Source organism: Barbus barbus (assembly GCF_936440315.1).
Source record: "Barbus barbus genome assembly, chromosome: 38".
Lineage (NCBI taxonomy): Eukaryota > Metazoa > Chordata > Actinopteri > Cypriniformes > Cyprinidae > Barbus > Barbus barbus.
Window position 1 is genome coordinate 9,795,794 of NC_136716.1, and position 17,868 is coordinate 9,813,661.

The following is a 17,868-nucleotide window of genomic DNA, read 5'->3' on the forward strand; positions in this document are numbered from 1 at the left end:
TTCGCTAGATTCTATAGCCTTCGTGTGGAACCAGTTTCCTCCTGTGTTCTCACCTCAAACGGGTAGAAGCACTGAGAGGCTCTGGTTTCGGGTTGGCTTGCTAAAACTGCCCTCTGTCCCCTTGGCAGCCAGACGTGGCGGAGCGTCTGGCGCCAGGCCCTCACTCTATGAATCTGTGAGAACCGGTAGAGGGCTGGGGTCCATATGTAGAGACCTAAGTGGATCTCATATGTGTAAAGTCCACGGTATAGCCTCAGAGCCCGTGTTTCCCTGGCAGACATTCTGCCATTATCCAAGAGGCTACAATCACCTCTAATTTTCCATATGCACCTAAAGGGTTGTTCATATGCATAAGTGCTTCTGAACCTCCTTCAGGAAGGATGGGCTTCTGCAGCGTTTCGGTTCCAAGTGAACGGGTGCGTTTCCCAGTGTTATCCAGTCTTACTGAGTGGGTAGTGCCATAGCAACAGTAACTGGTCTTCTTGTGGTAAGCCCTGACCTGCGCCAAAAAGTAGGGGCACTGGAAGGGGCAGGACACTGGAAGGGGCAGTATCCGTGGTCCTTTGGTAGGGATCCCAATTCGTCGGTCGCCTGACGTGACTTGGAGTGACCGACTGAAAGGGAACGTCTCAGTTACATATGTAACCCTCGTTCCCTGAAGGAGAGAATAGAGACGTCACTTCCCGTCGCCACGGCTGCTGTACCACCACTGAGCGGCCGGGTCACTGGCTCGGCTCCTCAGCGAAAACCTGAATATGTGCTGCTCCTGCTGCCTACGAATACTCACGCTGTGATCAGCGGCAGCTGGATGCAATAATCGCATGCCAATGTGCATTGGCTTGTTTAGTTACACTCGTAGTGGATTGGTCTCTCTAAGCGAGATCCCAATTTGTCGGTCACCTGACGTGATGTCTCCGTTCCCTCCTTCAGGGAACGAGGGTTACATATGTAACAGAGACGTTCAATAATTTACAGTTTTCACCTCTGATATTATAAGTTATTAAGTTATAAACAGTTATTAAGAATTAAACTTACAAATTGATGGAAGTACACAGACGTCTTTGTCAGGTGCTGTTGCCATGGTTATTTCAGAGCTCTACTGATCATGACTTTTCATAGTTGTTCTGCACGTGCTAAACTCAGAGTCAGCCTACTCAGAGTTGAATGAACTAACACAATTCAGTCGTTCTGAAACCAAAAAACTCTGAGTTTCCCATCTCACGGTAAGTCAACTCCGAGTTCAAGTTTAAACTCAGAGTTGGTTGAACCTCCTTATTGAAACAGGCCCCATAAACAGAAACACAACTCATTGACAGCAGGTTAACCTGTTAACGTTTACCAGAGCGACGGCGCACTGAAGCGTTTTTTTCCCCACTAGTTTAATGTTTATGAATGAATTTAACGTGAAGGAATATCATTAATCTTGACAAACTATATATCATTCTGAAGGTCTAAGCCTCAAGCATCGACGACAGATTGCTGTTTTTCGATGGAAAGCTTATAAGGAATGTATTTGCTACATTTGTGTAAGCAGTACACATCAAACAGGCAGAATAAAAAAGCAGTACGTACCAGATTCATTGTAATAACGAGCCACAAACGCATCCACTGCTGAAATCCCAGTTTAGTTAGAGAGGTAAGGGTCCACAGAACAACATCCCAGCGAGCACTTTTAGTCCAACAAAACAATAACGTTGTAATAAGGATGAATATTCCTTTGTTTACATTTCATTTCTTCGGGAGAGTTATTGTTCGCGTCCGTTATGGAATAAATTACGCTCAAAAACAGCGTCTTGGTGGTAATAAAACAACACGGTGTTGTAGCATACAGTTTTACAAACAGAATGAGACCGTCCACGGGAAGAAAAGCGGAATATAGTTTATTTGAATTTGTAACGCAGCTGTCATCTGAGTAATTTAGCGATCTGCTTTTTACATTAAAAACATTTTTTTTTCCTCTACATTTTTTATATGTGTGTGTGTGTATTGTGTGGGGAATGTGGCCGTATCTGCATGATTATCATTATGTATGGACGGACATCAGCGTGTTTATTACCGACTCTATGACGGCTATCATTGTGATTCAATGATCAGCTATTATTGATTATATGGCCCATCTGTATGATTATCATCTGTATGGAAGCACATCAGCATGTGATTACTGACTCTATGACCATGTCTGCAAATATCACTTCATGTCTGGCAATCAGAATACTTCAGTATACATACTATATACAAAGCCATTTTTTTTTTCCTTTTTTATTACTCAAATAATTATTTTTGTATTTTTTAGTGCTCAAATAAATCTGTCTATTATTTTATAATTGAAAAACTATGCAGGAATATGTATAATGACTAAAATAGTTTGTATAATTCTGCAATCCATTTGGTGGTTATTTTTCCTCAAACAGGGGGTGGGGGGACTATAAATAGTTTTAGAAAAAATATTGCAGGAATCTCATTTTTCATGGTATCTTCTTCAAATTTGAAATATAAACTCATGAGATATGTGACTGTCAATCCATTACTTTTTTGGATTGCTCCAGGACTTATTTTATGTATTTGTATATAAAATAAAAAAACATTCAGTGTAGAAAAATATTTTTCAAAGCACGTCAGTGTCTATAACTATTTATCTTTTTGAAAATTATCAACTCTGGATGATAGATAGTAAAGCCTAGGGGTAAAGCCTAGTAAATACCTAATTTGTTTGTGTAGCACACTTTGTCAGGAACTGTTACCATTTTAATTTAGGTAGGTTATTTTCACCTGTGAGGCCCACAATGGGGGGCGAAGGTTAACAGGTTAAACAGTTAAAAGCTAGACCAGACACTAAGGTAGAGCCCTGCGCGGGACTGTTTTCTTCATCCCGCTCCCGCCCGTGCCCGCCGAATTTCTGACCATTACCGCCCGCTCCCGCAACGTGTGTGTTACACTCCCACCCGCTCCCGCAATATGTATGTCCACTCCCGCCCGCACCCGCAAAACTCTGAGAATTATTCCCGCACGATAATAGAGATGCCTTGATTTTGTGTCTTCTCCCGTCCCGCAGGAAAAAAAAAAACGTATTGTATTGCTATTATTAAAGAGATTCATGTTTGTTTCTTTCCCTGACCTGAATGTACTGTATTCTGACGCACTGGTAGGGAAGATGAATATAGCCTGGGCTATCGGGGACATCTAAAACGCTTAGGCTACCGCGTGTTTCTTTAGGCTTCAAGTACTTTGATTTTGGCTATTGAAGTATTCCGTAGGCTTGATTGGTCCTGGTGTAAATGTGCAGAAAGCATGTCTGAAAGCAGCTAGCCTATGAGAACACAGAAAGACAAAACACACAATACATTCAAATATAATTTCGTTTTTATCAAAAACGTTGCACCATCACACGGCACATAAAAATAGACTGCTTTGCAAAAAAAATACAATGATAAACTACATAAAAACAGCAGTTTTGCAATTATTAACCAAAGCCAGATGTCACAGGTATTCTGTTTGAATAAATGCAAATAAGAATAAAAACATTCAGACTTAGGCATACCATGTTTGAGGTTCTTTTCAACATCATTTGTTGACAATGACATCATGTCGCTAGGCTACCTCCCTATCCCGCAGTGTTTTTTTTTAGCCGCCCATTCCCGCCCGCAGCAAAGTTCAAACCGCCCGCTCCCGCGAGATTTGTGTTGGGTCCCGCGGGACCCGGCGGGTCCCAATCCCAATGCAGCCCTCTACACTAAGGCAACATGAGGGATACTTATAGCAAACAATGAGGGTCACATGACAAGAACAAGAACTTTATGATCACATGTGCCATCAAAGTACTGCGAGAGAGCAAAACAAGGCCAGCTAGCCACCTAGGTCAGGTGCTGCAGTTGCTCAAAATCAGCTGCGAAAGCCTTGATGATGATGCACTTTATTCTCATTGGTCAGATTCTGTGATGTCAAGAACGACGTGTGTTGCGTTTAACAATTCAATTCCAATAGTCAAGTCAAGTCACCTTTATTTATATAGCGCTTTTAACAATACAGATTGTGTCAAAGCACTTAACAGTATCAAATTGGAGGATAGAGTGTCAGTAATGTATAAAAATAAGATTAAACACTCAATTTTCAGTTAAGGCATTTCATTATTGAGTTCAGAGATGTCATTGTCTAGATCAGTTTAGTTTAAATAGTATCTGCTAAATCAAATTGACGATAATCACTAGAAATTAAGTGTCCCCAACTGAGCAAGCCAGAGGCGACAGCGGCAAGGAACCAAAAATCCCTCTGTGACAGAATGGAGAAAAAAAAACCTTGGGAGAAACCAGGCTCAGTTGGGGGGCCAGTTCTCCTCTGGCCAGGAGATAATTGTTTATTTATTTTTTACTTATTGTTTTAATTAATATTTTAAATGTATAAATGTATTTACTTCTATTTTATATTGTTGCAATTTCTAACAATAATAGTATTATGTAGTTAGTTATGTTATTATATTTTTAGTTATTTTGCTTAGTAATAATGCTCACAATCTGTGTTTTTATAACAGTAAAGCTTTTGTAGTGTAGTTGCACTGTTATATTTAGTCACGTTTATCAAAAAACACTGAAAAGCATATATACCCCCACTTTATTGTTATTTAAATAGTATAGTATAAATACTTTTTTATAAATACGTGAACTTTTTTCATGAACAGATGGCGCTGTATTAAGCAGTATATAAAAATAATTTCTGTTACTCGTGAAAATGTTCTGAAACGTCTGTGTATTTGACAAGTATTGCATTTATTTCACTTCCTCTCATAAAGTATGCAAACACCGCGTGAGCTTCATTACCATGAGCAGTAGTGATGTTATGTTCGTGAACAAATCGTTCTTTTTGAATTAATCTTTTAGGTGAATGAATCGTTCTCATTCACGTAATCCATTGATTCATATTTCTCGTTCACTGAAATTCCTCGCTTCAGAGTAGCGTGGCGCTGTTAGCTCTGCAGACTGTTTCATCCTGTCAAAGACTGACTAAACCTCAAGCCAATAGCATTCGAGTATGAGATGTGACAGAGCATGTGATTTGTTGAATGTAGTGAACGACTACGCCCTTCACTGACCGAGTTGCTTTAGAGTCTGAACGAGAGAGAGATCTCGTTCTTGAACGAGTTGAATGAACTGGTACATCTCGTTCATGAACGTAAGAACCAGTTGTTGAACAATAATGAAGGCGCACAGGTAGAGCTCGGCTCGTGTAGTTTGGCATATTTGCAGCAAAGAAAGAATTTACATTTTACCATTGTAATGAAAACTGACCCAATACTGTGTTTTAGACTTAGTTTAGTGGTATATTTTGCACTTTGTAAATAAAAACAGGTAAATTGTTCAAAGTGAAAAAAATACCACAAAACTAAGTCTAAAACACATAGTGTGTCAGTTTTCATTACAATGGTAAAGTGTACATTTCTTTCTTTGCTGCAAATATGCCACACTACACAAGCTGAGCTCACCATATCGTTCAACAACTGGTTCTTTTCATTCACGAACAGTTGTTACTGAACGAACACGCCCATCACTGACCGAGTTTCTGTTTTGAGTCTGAATGAGAGAGAGATCTCTCGATCACATACACTTGTTTATATGAAGAGTTCAGATGCAAAAATCCATCAGACTTCTTTTCTTTTAAATTAGCATTTTTTTTACGGAGTGTCTCTTTACACTAAGTGCAAATAGCCCATCTTGTTGGCAAAGCCTATTTACACTAACTCCTCAACATGAAAAAAAGAAGCTAGTTCAGCATCAGTTTCAGTGGCATAGATGGTAAGGCACATGCTTTTTGACGCGATCGACCCGAGTTCGAGCCCACCTTTTGCCAAACATTTTTTTCTCCCTTTTCAAATCTCATATCGCATCAGAAAGGCATTTATTTTCAATAAAAATTAAGGAAATAATCAAAAAGTTGAAAATAAAGTATCGGGTAGGGTTAGGGTAGGTGTAGGTAGGGCTTTATTGTCCCAATAAGGTGGCATCCATTTAATAAATTTGAAATAAAATTATAATTTACACTCAGTACGTTATTATTGTGTACTGTTTTATAATGTACTACAATACTGAGGTGCAGATAATTGCCACTATTTGCAATAAGTAGTATAAATAGCAGAAAATCTTGCTATTTTAACATAGTGTAAATAGAATCTATAGCTATTTGCACTTAGTGTAAATAGCATATCGTTAAAAAATACTGCTATTTTCACTTGGTGTAAATAGAATACATTGCTATTTGCACTTAGTGTAAATAGAATCCATCGCTATTTGCACTTAGTGTAAATAGCATCTGTCACTAAAAAAATATGCTATTTGCACTTGGTGTAAATAGCATCTAATTGCTATTTACACTGAGTGTAAATAGCATCTATTGCTATTTGCACTTAGTGTAAATAGAATCCATCGCTATTTGCACTTAGTGTAAATAGCATCTGTCACTAAAAAAATATGCTATCTGCACTTGGTGTAAATAGCATCTATTGCTATTTGCACTTAGTGTAAATAGCGTCTATCGCTATTTACACTTAGTGCAAATAGCCGCTGCCTTTTTTTTATCAGGCTCTTATGATCAGGTTCAGTAGTTTCATTTTAAAGGTAATGATAAGGTTAGATTGAATAAAATAACTTTTTTTTTTAAAAATGTCACTTTAGACAATCCATTGGTTTTTGACAAGTAAGATTTTCTTTTGCATCAAAATCAGCTAAATCCACTTGTGCTTTTTTTTGCAAAAACCTCTAAATCCACCTCTTTGGTACAAGACAGTAAATAGTTGAAAAATCACTAAAGATGCAACTAGAAACCCTGTCTGAATACTGGCAAAAATCCCTCAAAAATATAAAAAACAAAACAAAAAGAAAAGATTCACACAGTATAACCACAATAGCACAAAATGGCAGCATATTCATTTTAACAACAAAAACAGATGTTACACAAACAACCCAACATTAAAAATGCATTAAAAATACATACTGTAGCAAAGTTCGTGGAAAGGAAGGAAGAAGTCAGAGTCGGCGTGACTGAGGCTCGGGTAAATTTATTCAATACTCTCAAAACAATAACACTCGTGCTCTTCGGCACTTCCAAAACATAAGTTCACAATAATAGGTTCCGTTGACAGCCACAGACGTTCTCCCCGAGTCCTCAGCCTAGGTCTCTCTTCCCAGCCGTTTGCCTCTCGGTGGCTTTTGTACTCTCTCCACGGCAATCACTGGAAATGAGAAACAGCTGAATGTCACCTCGCACCTGACCCACTTACTCACCGCTCGTCTCCAGGCTCTCTCTCCCGCTGCAGACTCTGCTAAACCACGTCCCCCTCACCACATACCCCCACCGCCCGACTCAGGCCGGGGAGCCATCCGGCCTGCGACCCCCCCCCCCCACTCCTGGAGAGGAAGTCTGCCACAACCATCTGCACCCCCGGCCTGTGGATCACCTTGAACTTAAAGGGCTAGAGGGCCAGATACCAACGGGTGATCCGCGCGTTGGTATCTTTCATGCGGTGGAGCCACTGCAGGGGTGCGTGGTCCGAACAGAAAGTGAATTCCCGTCCCAGGAGATAATAGCGGAGGGTGAGAACGGCCCACCGGATCGCTAGACACTCCTTTTCAATGGTGCTGTACATCGTCTCCCTCTTTGAGAGCTTGCGACTGATGTACAGCACCGGCCGTTCTTCACCCTCTACCTCCTGGGCCAGGACGGCTCCAAGCCCCCTGTCCGACGCATCTGTCTGCAGCAAGAAGGGGAGAGAAAAGTCAGGAGAGTGTAACAGCGGTCCGCCACACAGAGCAGCCTTTACCTGGGTGAAAGCCTGCTGACACAGCTCCGTCCACTGGACCGGATCTGGTGCCTCCTTTTTAGTGAGGTCAGTCAGCGGGCTGGTGAGGTCTGAATAATTAGGTACAAACCTTCTATAATATCCCGCCAGCCCCAGGAACTGCCTCACCTCCTTTTTGGTCTTGGGTCTCGGGCAGGTCGCAACCGCTGCTGTCTTATTAATTTGGGGACGCACCTGCCCGTGGCCCAAGTGGAAGCCCAGATACCTGACCGCCACACGCCCAACCGCACACTTCCTCAGGTTAGCCGTCAGTCCGGCCCCTCTCAGCGCTCTCAGTACCGCCCGCAGATGCTGCACATGCCGCTGCCAGTCGTTACTATAGATGATGTCATCTAGATACGCAGCGGCATATGCTGCATGCGGCCGTAGAATTTTGTCCATGAGGCGCTGAAAGGTGGCCGGCGCCCCGAATAACCCGAACGGAAGCGTAACAAATTGGTGTAATCCGAACGCCGTTGTAAAGGCGTTGTCTTTTCTTTGGACAATGGTGATAAGGGGATCTGCCAGTATCCTTTTGTTAAATCCAGTGTCGAATAAAAACGTGCTGTGCCCAGCCGATCAAGCAGTTCGTCCACCCGCGGCATTGGATACGTGTCAAACTTCGACACGGCGTTCACCTTGCGGTAATCCACACAAAATCGTACAGAGCCGTCTGTTTTAGGTACTAAAACTATCGGGCTCGCCCAATCGCTATGGGATTCCTCTATTACTCCCATCTCTAGCATCGCTTCTAATTCTGCCTGAACTACCTTTTTTTGTGTTCAGGTAAACGATACGGCCGGCTGCGAATCACCACCCCTGGCTCAGTCTCTATGTGGTGCTGTATGAGATCGGTTTGCCCAGGCAGGGGTGAGAACACATCCGCAAACGCGGCTTGTAGCTTGGCTACGTCAGCGAGCTGCGAGGGCGAGAGGTGGTCTCCCCCCAGGGCCAGGGCTAGAGATTGTGGTTTGGTATTCACCTCTGGCCCGAGATCCTCCTCTCCACTCACGGCCGTCGCCAGCATCACTGACTCCGCCTCACTCCAGTTTTTGAGGAGGTTGAGGTGGTAAATCTGACGTGCCCCGTTCCTGTCTGTACGAATCACCTCATAATTAAGATCCCCAACTTGCCGTGTGACCTCAAAGGGTCCTTGCCACTTCGCGAGTAATTTAGAGCTAGACGTAGGCAGTAATACAAATACTTTCTCTCCCGGTGCAAATTTACGTAGCTTGGTTCCCCGGTTGTACAGCCGGCTCTGCCGGTCCTGGGCCTGTAGCAAATTCTCCATTGACAGCCGCCCCAAAGTGTGGAGTTTTGCTCTCAGGTCCAGCACATATTGAATTTCATTTCGGCTGTCGGAAGGTCCGTCCTCCCAAGCCTCTCTCAGGACGTCCAGCACCCCCCGCTCAAAGGGGGAAAACCCCGTGGAGGCTTGCGGGACCTCCTGCACAGCGAACAAGAGGGGTTCCAGCCACCTGTCCCAATTTTTGGCGTCTTCCTGGACGAACTTCCGAATCATGGTTTTTAATGTGCGATTAAATCGTTCTACCAGCCCGTCTGTCTGTGGGTGGTAGACGCTGGTGCGACTCGACTTAATGCCCAACAATTCGTACAGTTCGCGTAATGTCCGTGACATAAACGCCGTGCCTTGATCAGTGAGAATCTCTTTCGGGATTCCCACTCGGGAGATTAATGAAAACAGTGCGTTCACCACACTTTTTGCGGAAATGTTGCGAAGCGCCACTGCTTCTGGGTATCGGGTTGCATAGTCCACCAGCACTAATGCAAAGCGATGCCCGCGAGCTGATCGTTCTAATGGCCCGATGAGGTCCATACCAATTCTTTCAAAGGGGACCTGCATTCGAGGAAGAGGGCGCAATGGCGCTTTTGGGGAAGCCGGTGGGTTTACCAACTGACATTCGCGACACGCCGCGCACCACCTGCACACGTTCTCGTGAATGCCCGGCCAAAAGAATCGGGTCATGAGACGATTTAGTGTTGCTGCCTGCCCTAAGTGTCCCGCCATAGGATTACAATGAGCCACCTGGAATAGCATTTCCCGATGGCTTTGTGGTACCAACAACTGGGTTGTATCCTGTTTTGTCTGAGCGTCTTGTGTCACTCGGTACAACCGATCCTTCAAAATAGCAAAATAGGGATAGGAGAGGGGGCGGGCAGGCTGGAGACGCTGACCGTCGATGGTCTGGACCTGTTCAAAAGCCCACTTTAGGGACTCGTCTCGGGACTGTTCCAGGGGAAAATCATCACGTGCAGGGAGGATTAGCCTCTCCTTGGCGCTCTCCTCCCCCAGCTCAGTATCCCGCGGCCCTGGTTCAGCCACTCCCACCTGCACGTCCACTCCCTTCTCCAGCTTTCTTTTCTCACAAGAGACATCCGCACACAAATGTCCCAATAATTGACTAAACGCTGGCCAATTTGTCCCCAAAATCAGCGGATGTCGCTCAGTGTCCTTATCTCATTTTTGACGGAGGTGGCGTTTAGCAGCTTTTGCATCTGAACTCTTTATATATTCATATTTAACATACAGAACATAACTCCACGACACGTTAACATCCCAGATTCATGATAACATCTGACCAAACAATTAAAAATGTTAATTATGCAAGATGATTTGCTCATCTGAACCATCTGAACTTATTTATTTAACGAGTAGATTAGGCACACATTTTAATAAAGCCATCTCAGTTTTTTGTAACAAGTAAGTACAGTACTTTCGTTGACTTAAGACATAATAACACATAATACACTCTTTTTCGCCACCTGCTGGCGTATTTATGTAATATGAAGAAATGGTCTCTGAACGAATCAGTGAACGAATCTGAACGAATAATTTTGGTGAACAAACTGAAAATGAAAGAATCTCTTGAAAGAATCAAAATTTCATCACTAATGAGCAGAAACTGTCCGACTTGAAGTCTCTGCTTTTAATTCCGCCCCGACTGCAAGCGGCTAGTCTCGCCAAGCTAGTGTAGTTAATCTCGAACAAGCCTAATGACATGATCACATGAGGGGCTAGGAACACATGACAAACTGACAAACCAGGAAACTAAACTAAGGGCATGAATACAAAGCAAAAGACATGAAAACCAACAAAACCAACTGTGACAATGTGTCAATACAAACCCCAGGACCAAGTAAAACTTCAGTTTACATTCAGTCTCTGTGTTAAAGATTAAATACTACTTGGTGTTGCACTAATGTATGTATTATAGTTTTGCTTGTGATTTACTGTACTATACATGCTGAGCTGAATCATCTATTTATGTCTTATGTGCTTGATATGTGTTGATAAACTTTTGAACATCATATTTGTTCTGTGAATTGGAAAATTGTTGTATACTTCGAACTGTAAATAACAACTTTATTCCTGTTTAAAATTACTTTACTTTCTTTCACACTTTCAGGTGATGAAGAAGCACCAGAACACACAGCCATCATTGCAGGTGTAGTGGGAGCTTTGGTTCTGCTGGTATTCTTGACCCTGTTGGCTGTCTACTACATTAACACACATCCAACTGTTGCTCCTCCTTTCTACCTCATGCAGGTAAGTACCTATCTATCTATCTATCTATCTATCTATCTATCTATCTATCTATCTATCTATCTATCTATCTATCTATCTATCTATCTATCTATCTATCTATCTATCTATCTATCTATCATCTGTCTGTCTGTCTGTCTGTCTATCTATTTTTCTGTCTATTTATTTATTTATTTATTTATCTATCTATTCATCCATTAATTGTAAGCTGTTGTGGTGTCTCTTACTCACAGCGTCACACCAATAACTATTGGCCCTCCATGAAGTTTCGGAATCAAGGATGCCATTCCAGCTATGCTGAGGTTGATCTTGGGGGTTACGAAAAAGAGGGGTTTATTGAGGCGGAGCAGTGCTGAGCAGGCAGGACTTTCTGTGTAATGCATGGACTAAAGAAATAGTTATTTTGTATTTTTTTTTAATGATTATAGGATCATGGACAAATGCACAATGCTGTCACTGTTGAGGGATTATGTGAGAGTTTTTGTGACCATTTAAAAGATCATTTGAGAGTTTTGAGAGCTTTTCTCTGTCTCTGTCTCCCCACAATTGGCAGTCCATCTTACAACACCTTTTATGCTGTTGTTTATAGTAAAGGAAGTTTTAAGCTCTAAAGATGTACTAATTGTAACAAAGACATGGTGATTGTGACCAACAAATCTGCTAGCTACACTCCATGAGAGTGGGATGTGGGTTAGCCAAAATGATTGCAAGTTAACGTGCAGTGCCACATATCTTTATAGATTTTTTTTCTTTTTCTGCTTTTTAATACATTTTGTGATGAGTTGTGTTCAGTGGATTAATGTTGCATAATACTCAGTTTGTCACATGGACTTCACAGCACTTTAATTCAAATAGCTTACTCTGGTATTAATGATACACTATGTAATACCACACACACAATTATTATTATTTCTTTTTTTGTTTGTTTGTTTTCCCCCTGTCATTTAGTCATAAAACCGAAACTCAATTTGCACATAAAATATTAATGAAATGCACAAATAAATGCAATAACTAAATTTTAAAAGTAAATTTAAAAGTTTAATGTTTCATTTTGCTTTTTGCTTTTTGGAGAATTTAATAACTGTATTTCCAAAGCTGTTTGTGGAGATGTAAAGTAAAATGAGTTTCCCTATGAGGCTTCACGTAGGATTTAAATCAAACTTCGCTTATCAATGCACACATAAAACACGTGCACATACACCTATAAATTACTCACATATACATGCATACTATTGGATGTTCAAAATATATATATGAAATACACGTGCACACTAATATGAAATCCATACCAATACATATTATGTTAGTAATGAATGCATATACGTTTTTTTATAACTTGCGTATACATATAAACTTGATGCATGCATACACCTATAGACACTCGCTTATACATATAAACTCGATCCATGCATATACACCTACAACACCACATGCACATACATATAAACTCACTGCATGCAGACAAACCTATACATACTCGCATATACATATAAACTTGATCCATGCATATACACCTATAAACACTCGCACATGCATATAAACTCGATGAGCACACACACCCATAGAACACTCGCGCAAATATACAAAATAAAATTCACAAACGTATACAATTCTGATTAGAAAGACGCATGCTTTAGTTGTGTATATAAGTAGATGCAAGTGATTTCATATGTGGATGTGCGTGAACTTTTCAGTGTAAATGAAAGGCATTTCAGTGTAAAAGGAAGCAGCATTACTTCCGGCTGCATCTCCAGATGCCGGGACATTTGAAAATGCTTAACATGGCTTAATGCATTAAAACAGTGTTTTTAAAAGACCAAACTCAATAAACACATTATTAATAAAGCATACGATGTATAGACAAGCAGATGAGTCCAGAATAAGAATGTAACGTGTTTTATTACGTGTAAAGCGTTTTCCTCCCATTAACCTGGCTTAATGCATCAGTTTATGGGCGTCGGAAGCAAAATAAATGTGGGTGCGTCCTCCCCCAGAAAGAAATTACTGGAGCCATTTTCTGTAGTCTGGTGCCTTTTAATTTTCAGAGTGTCTGTTTACACAAAGTGCAAATAGGCCGCCTTGTTGGCAGGGGTTATTTACCTCTGCCCACTAACATCACAAAATTACAAAAGATGTAAGTGATAAAGCGTGTACCACAGTTGTTTTTGACACGAGAGACCCGAGTTCTTCTTGCAATCTGTGATCATGCTAAAGCGTGCAATCGCTTTCTTATGTGCGCTGTTTTATCGGTTTCACGTTCGCTTTCGAAATCGACCACGTTCAGCAAGGAGGGGAGAGGATGGAAAGTAGGGCCCCCCTTGGCGCCAGCCCTGCTTCGAATATTTCCCTTACAGTACACATGAATTTTACATGAAAAATTGGACTTACAGTCATTTTTTATTTAAATAATTGTGTACTGTACATCTATGAAGGGATGTAATGCCATAAAACTCACTGTAAATCACTAAGTAATACAAGCTTTACAGTTTGACAATGTGTTATTTTAAAAGTATTTTTAATTAAAAATACATTGGACGTTTTTACCCAGTCGGTGGAATTGTCAGACGGTCCCTTAACCATCAAGCAGAATAGTGCTTCAAACCATTTATGCAATATGCAACCACTTTATATCGACATAAATTTTTTTTTTCCAAAACCGCCAAACTCAATAAACACATTAATAATAAATCATACTATACTGTACATAGTTTGATTTGATTAATAATTTGTTTACTGAGTTTGGCATTTTAAAACCACTGTCTTAACGCATTAAGCCAGGTTAAGCCCTATTCCTAGGAAAACGCTTTACGCATAATTAAACGCATTACGTTCTTGTTCTGGACTCATCTGCTTGTCTATACATCGTATGCTTTATTAATAATGTATTTATTGAGTTTGGTCTTATAAAAATACTATTTTAATGCATTAAGCCACGTTAAGCGTTTTCAAATGTCCCGGCATCTGGAGATGCCGCCGGAAGTGCCGCTGCTTCCTTTTACACTGAAATGCCTTCCTTTTACACTGAAAAGTTCGCACACATCCACATATGAAATCCCTTGCATATATGTATATACACAACTAAAACATGCGTCTTTCTTATCAGATTTGTATACGTTTGTGAATTTTATTTTGTATGTCTGCGCGAGTGTTTTATGGGTGTGTGCGTGCATCAAGTTTATAGGTGTTTATAGGTGTATATGCATGGATTAAGTTTATATGTATATTCGAGTATGAAGTGGGATATTCACATTGACTCCATTGTCAGGAAGGCCCAGCAGAGGTTGTACTTTCTTCGCCAGCTGAGGAAGTTCAACCTGCCACAGGACTTACTGAAACAGTTCTACTCTGCCATCATTGAATCCATCCTCTGCACCTCAATAACTGTCTGGTTCAGCTCAGCTACCAAATCTGACCTCAGAAGACTACGGAGGGTAGTCCGGACTGCTGAGCGAATCATTGGTACAACCCTCCCCACTCTCCAAGAACTGTACTCATCCAGAGTGAGCAAAAGGGCTGGTAAAATCACTCTGGACCCCTCACATCCAGCACACAACCTCTTTGAACTTTTACCATCTGGTCGACGCTACAGAGCTCTGAGCACCAGAACGACCAGACACAGGAACAGTTTCTTCCCTCAGTCAATACATCTCATGAACACTCAATAAATAAACGTAAAACACACAACTAATACATTATCCATTCACCACACTCACTTATTTTATTTTCTCATTTCTAATTTGCACATACTTGACCTGTACATACATAGTCGCCTATATTATATATTATATATTGTGTATTTCTTATTTTTTTTTGCTGCTTGTACATTGGTCATTGGCTATTTCCTGTTATTTTGTTTCATTACCTGTGTCCTGTCCTGTTACTGTCCTTCTGTTGCACTGTGGAGCTTCTGTCACTACAACAAATTCCTTGTATGTGTAAACATACTTGGCCAATAAAGCTCATTCTGATTCTGATTCTGATGTATAGGTGTGTCTTCATGCAGCGAGTTTATATGTATGTGCGTGTGGTGTTGTAGGTGTATATGCATGGATCCTGTTTATATGTATAAGTGAGTGTCTATAGGTGTATGCATGCGTCAAGTTTATATGTATACGCAAGTTATTAAAAAGTGTATATGCATTCATTACTAACATAATATGCCCAGATAGCACACGTACGTCTGCAAGACATCTGTTAAAGATCTTTTGATCTGGAAAGCATCTGCGGTCTACAAACATCTGACAGACGTCTGTAAGATGTCAGTTTTACATACATTCTAAATCATAAACATCTTAAAGACATCTAATAGACGTCTATTTGACATCTAAAAGGAAATGTCCTATAGACGTATTGCAGATGAGCAAACACCCTAAAAAATACGTCTTGCAGATGGAAATGCAGACGTCAAATAGATGTGTCCGAGATGTATGTGTGCTATCAGTGTGTATTGTATGGATTTCATATAAGTGTGCACGTGTATTTCATATATATATTTTGAACATCCAATAGTATACATGTATATGTGAGTAATTTATAGGTGTATATGCACGTGTTTTATGTGTGAATTGATAAGCGAAGTTTGATTTAAATCCTACTTGGCACCTCATACTTCCCTGCTGAACTGATTATCAGACATTAGAAATCCGTGTGAAAAAAAGAAAAGTTTGCTGTTTTTCATTGTGTTAAATGCCATTGCAGTGTTGCATTTGCAACATACAGTATGCTTATTGTAAAACAATGAAAATAAAATGAGATGATTTGAAGAAAAAAAAAAACCCTGTGTTTTCTTTGGCAAGCAAAGGATAACTAGCTCATCTGTTCAGAAATGTAGTTGGAACTGCATCACTAAGATGGTAAACAGTGACACCTGCAGGCCGGGAGTTAAATTCTGTAGTTTATTGATGTTGATGATTGACCAACAAAGTATAAATATATGAAATCCATTCCTAAACTCTGTGCTGTGTTCCAAATGTTTTAAATCCTTATAATAAAAAAAGAAAAAAACAAACAAGAAAAACAAGTACATAAGATAGCAGGGGGTACACGGATTTCAACCGAGTACCTCTTACAGTCAAATGCTCTACCACTGAGCTATACCCCCATACAATATGTCTGGCAATAGAATTTATAATATTTGTCGTAATCATGTTAATATTAAAACGTATATAACAGTCACTGTTAAATGATTTCTCTCATTGCTCAAACTCTCAGCCCCTTCAGTGTAATGTGTTGGGCAGTGGGAAGAGAGCACAAAGTCCTAACCAGTGTTGAGGGTAACAGTTACGTAATCAGATTACATTTTAAAGTAACTAGTAAAGTGCATTGTAATAAATTACTTGTTAATTTATAAGGAAATATGTTATTTTTTCAAATAAGTAATTCCAGTTACTTTGTTTCCCATGTATTGACTGACAGCTCTCATGTTGCCAATAGGGAGTAAGTGCAGAGGCGTTGTGTGGACTGTATGAACATGATGCTTACTGTAGTTCTACACCTTGTGCATAATTAAGTGAAGTGACATACTGCCAAGTATGGTGACCCATACTCGGAATTCGTGCTCTGCATTTAACCCATCCAACGTGTACACACACACACACACACACACACACACACACACACACACACACACACACACACACACAGCAGTGGGCAGCCATTTATGCTGTGGCGCCCAGGGAGCAGTTGGGGGTTCAGTGCCTTGCTCAAGGGCACCTCAGTCATGGTATTGAGGGTGGAGAGAGTGCTGGACATTCACTCCCCCCACCTACAATCCCTGCCGGCCCGAGACTCGAACCCGCAACCTTTGGATTACGAGTCCGACTCTCTAACCATTAGGCCACGACTTCACATTGATGATATTTTTCTTTTTCCAAGGACATTTTACCAATTCCAAACCACATCAACTTTAATGACTACTATTTATTTTGTATTTAATCATTTATAAGTGATATATAATTGTCCATGAAGGCTGAAAGTGAAAAACTCCTTATATTCAGGTTGCAGAATTATTAGGCATGTTTTCTTACTGATAAAATGAACCAAAAAAAGAGGTTTAACTCAGACTGAGATGTCAAAATTTATTAAATCCCCATGAGAAATATTCAAAACTAATGCAATACAGAAATTGCAAAGTTAAGACATGACAGCAAAATGCTCACTGGGACAGCGGGGTCAGAAAAAAAAAAAACAAACAAAAAAAAAAAACAGGTGGAGAAGAAAAGACAAATTAACTACAAAAGTATTAAAAATTAATGTGAAGAATTAGGTGTAAAGCCATCAAGAACCATTTAGTCTCCAGCGCCACCATTTTCCAGAACTGAAACCTTCCTGGAGTCTCCAGAATTACAAGGTGTCAGGTTGTCAGAGACTTTGCTTGGGTAACAAATCCTAAAAAAAAAATTCACTCACTAAATATATTAACCCGTTTAATCCCAAATTTTTCCCAGACATGAAAATATCAAATGATTAGTAACACTTATAA

General features: G+C 40.5%; 1 protein-coding gene across 1 annotated transcript in view; it reads left to right on the forward strand.

The window, feature by feature from the left end:
- plxdc1 (plexin domain containing 1) overlaps positions 1–11,743 on the forward strand; it is a gene marked incomplete at both ends in the record, with an annotated part of 280,087 nt that extends 268,344 nt beyond the window's left edge. Inside the window, 2 exons of the mRNA XM_079397708.1 lie at positions 11,251–11,390; positions 11,621–11,743. Of these exons, the coding sequence (XP_079253834.1) occupies positions 11,251–11,390; positions 11,621–11,743 (263 nt within the window). The remainder of the gene's footprint in view (positions 1–11,250; positions 11,391–11,620) is intronic.
- Between the last annotated feature and the right edge of the window lie 6,125 nt (positions 11,744–17,868).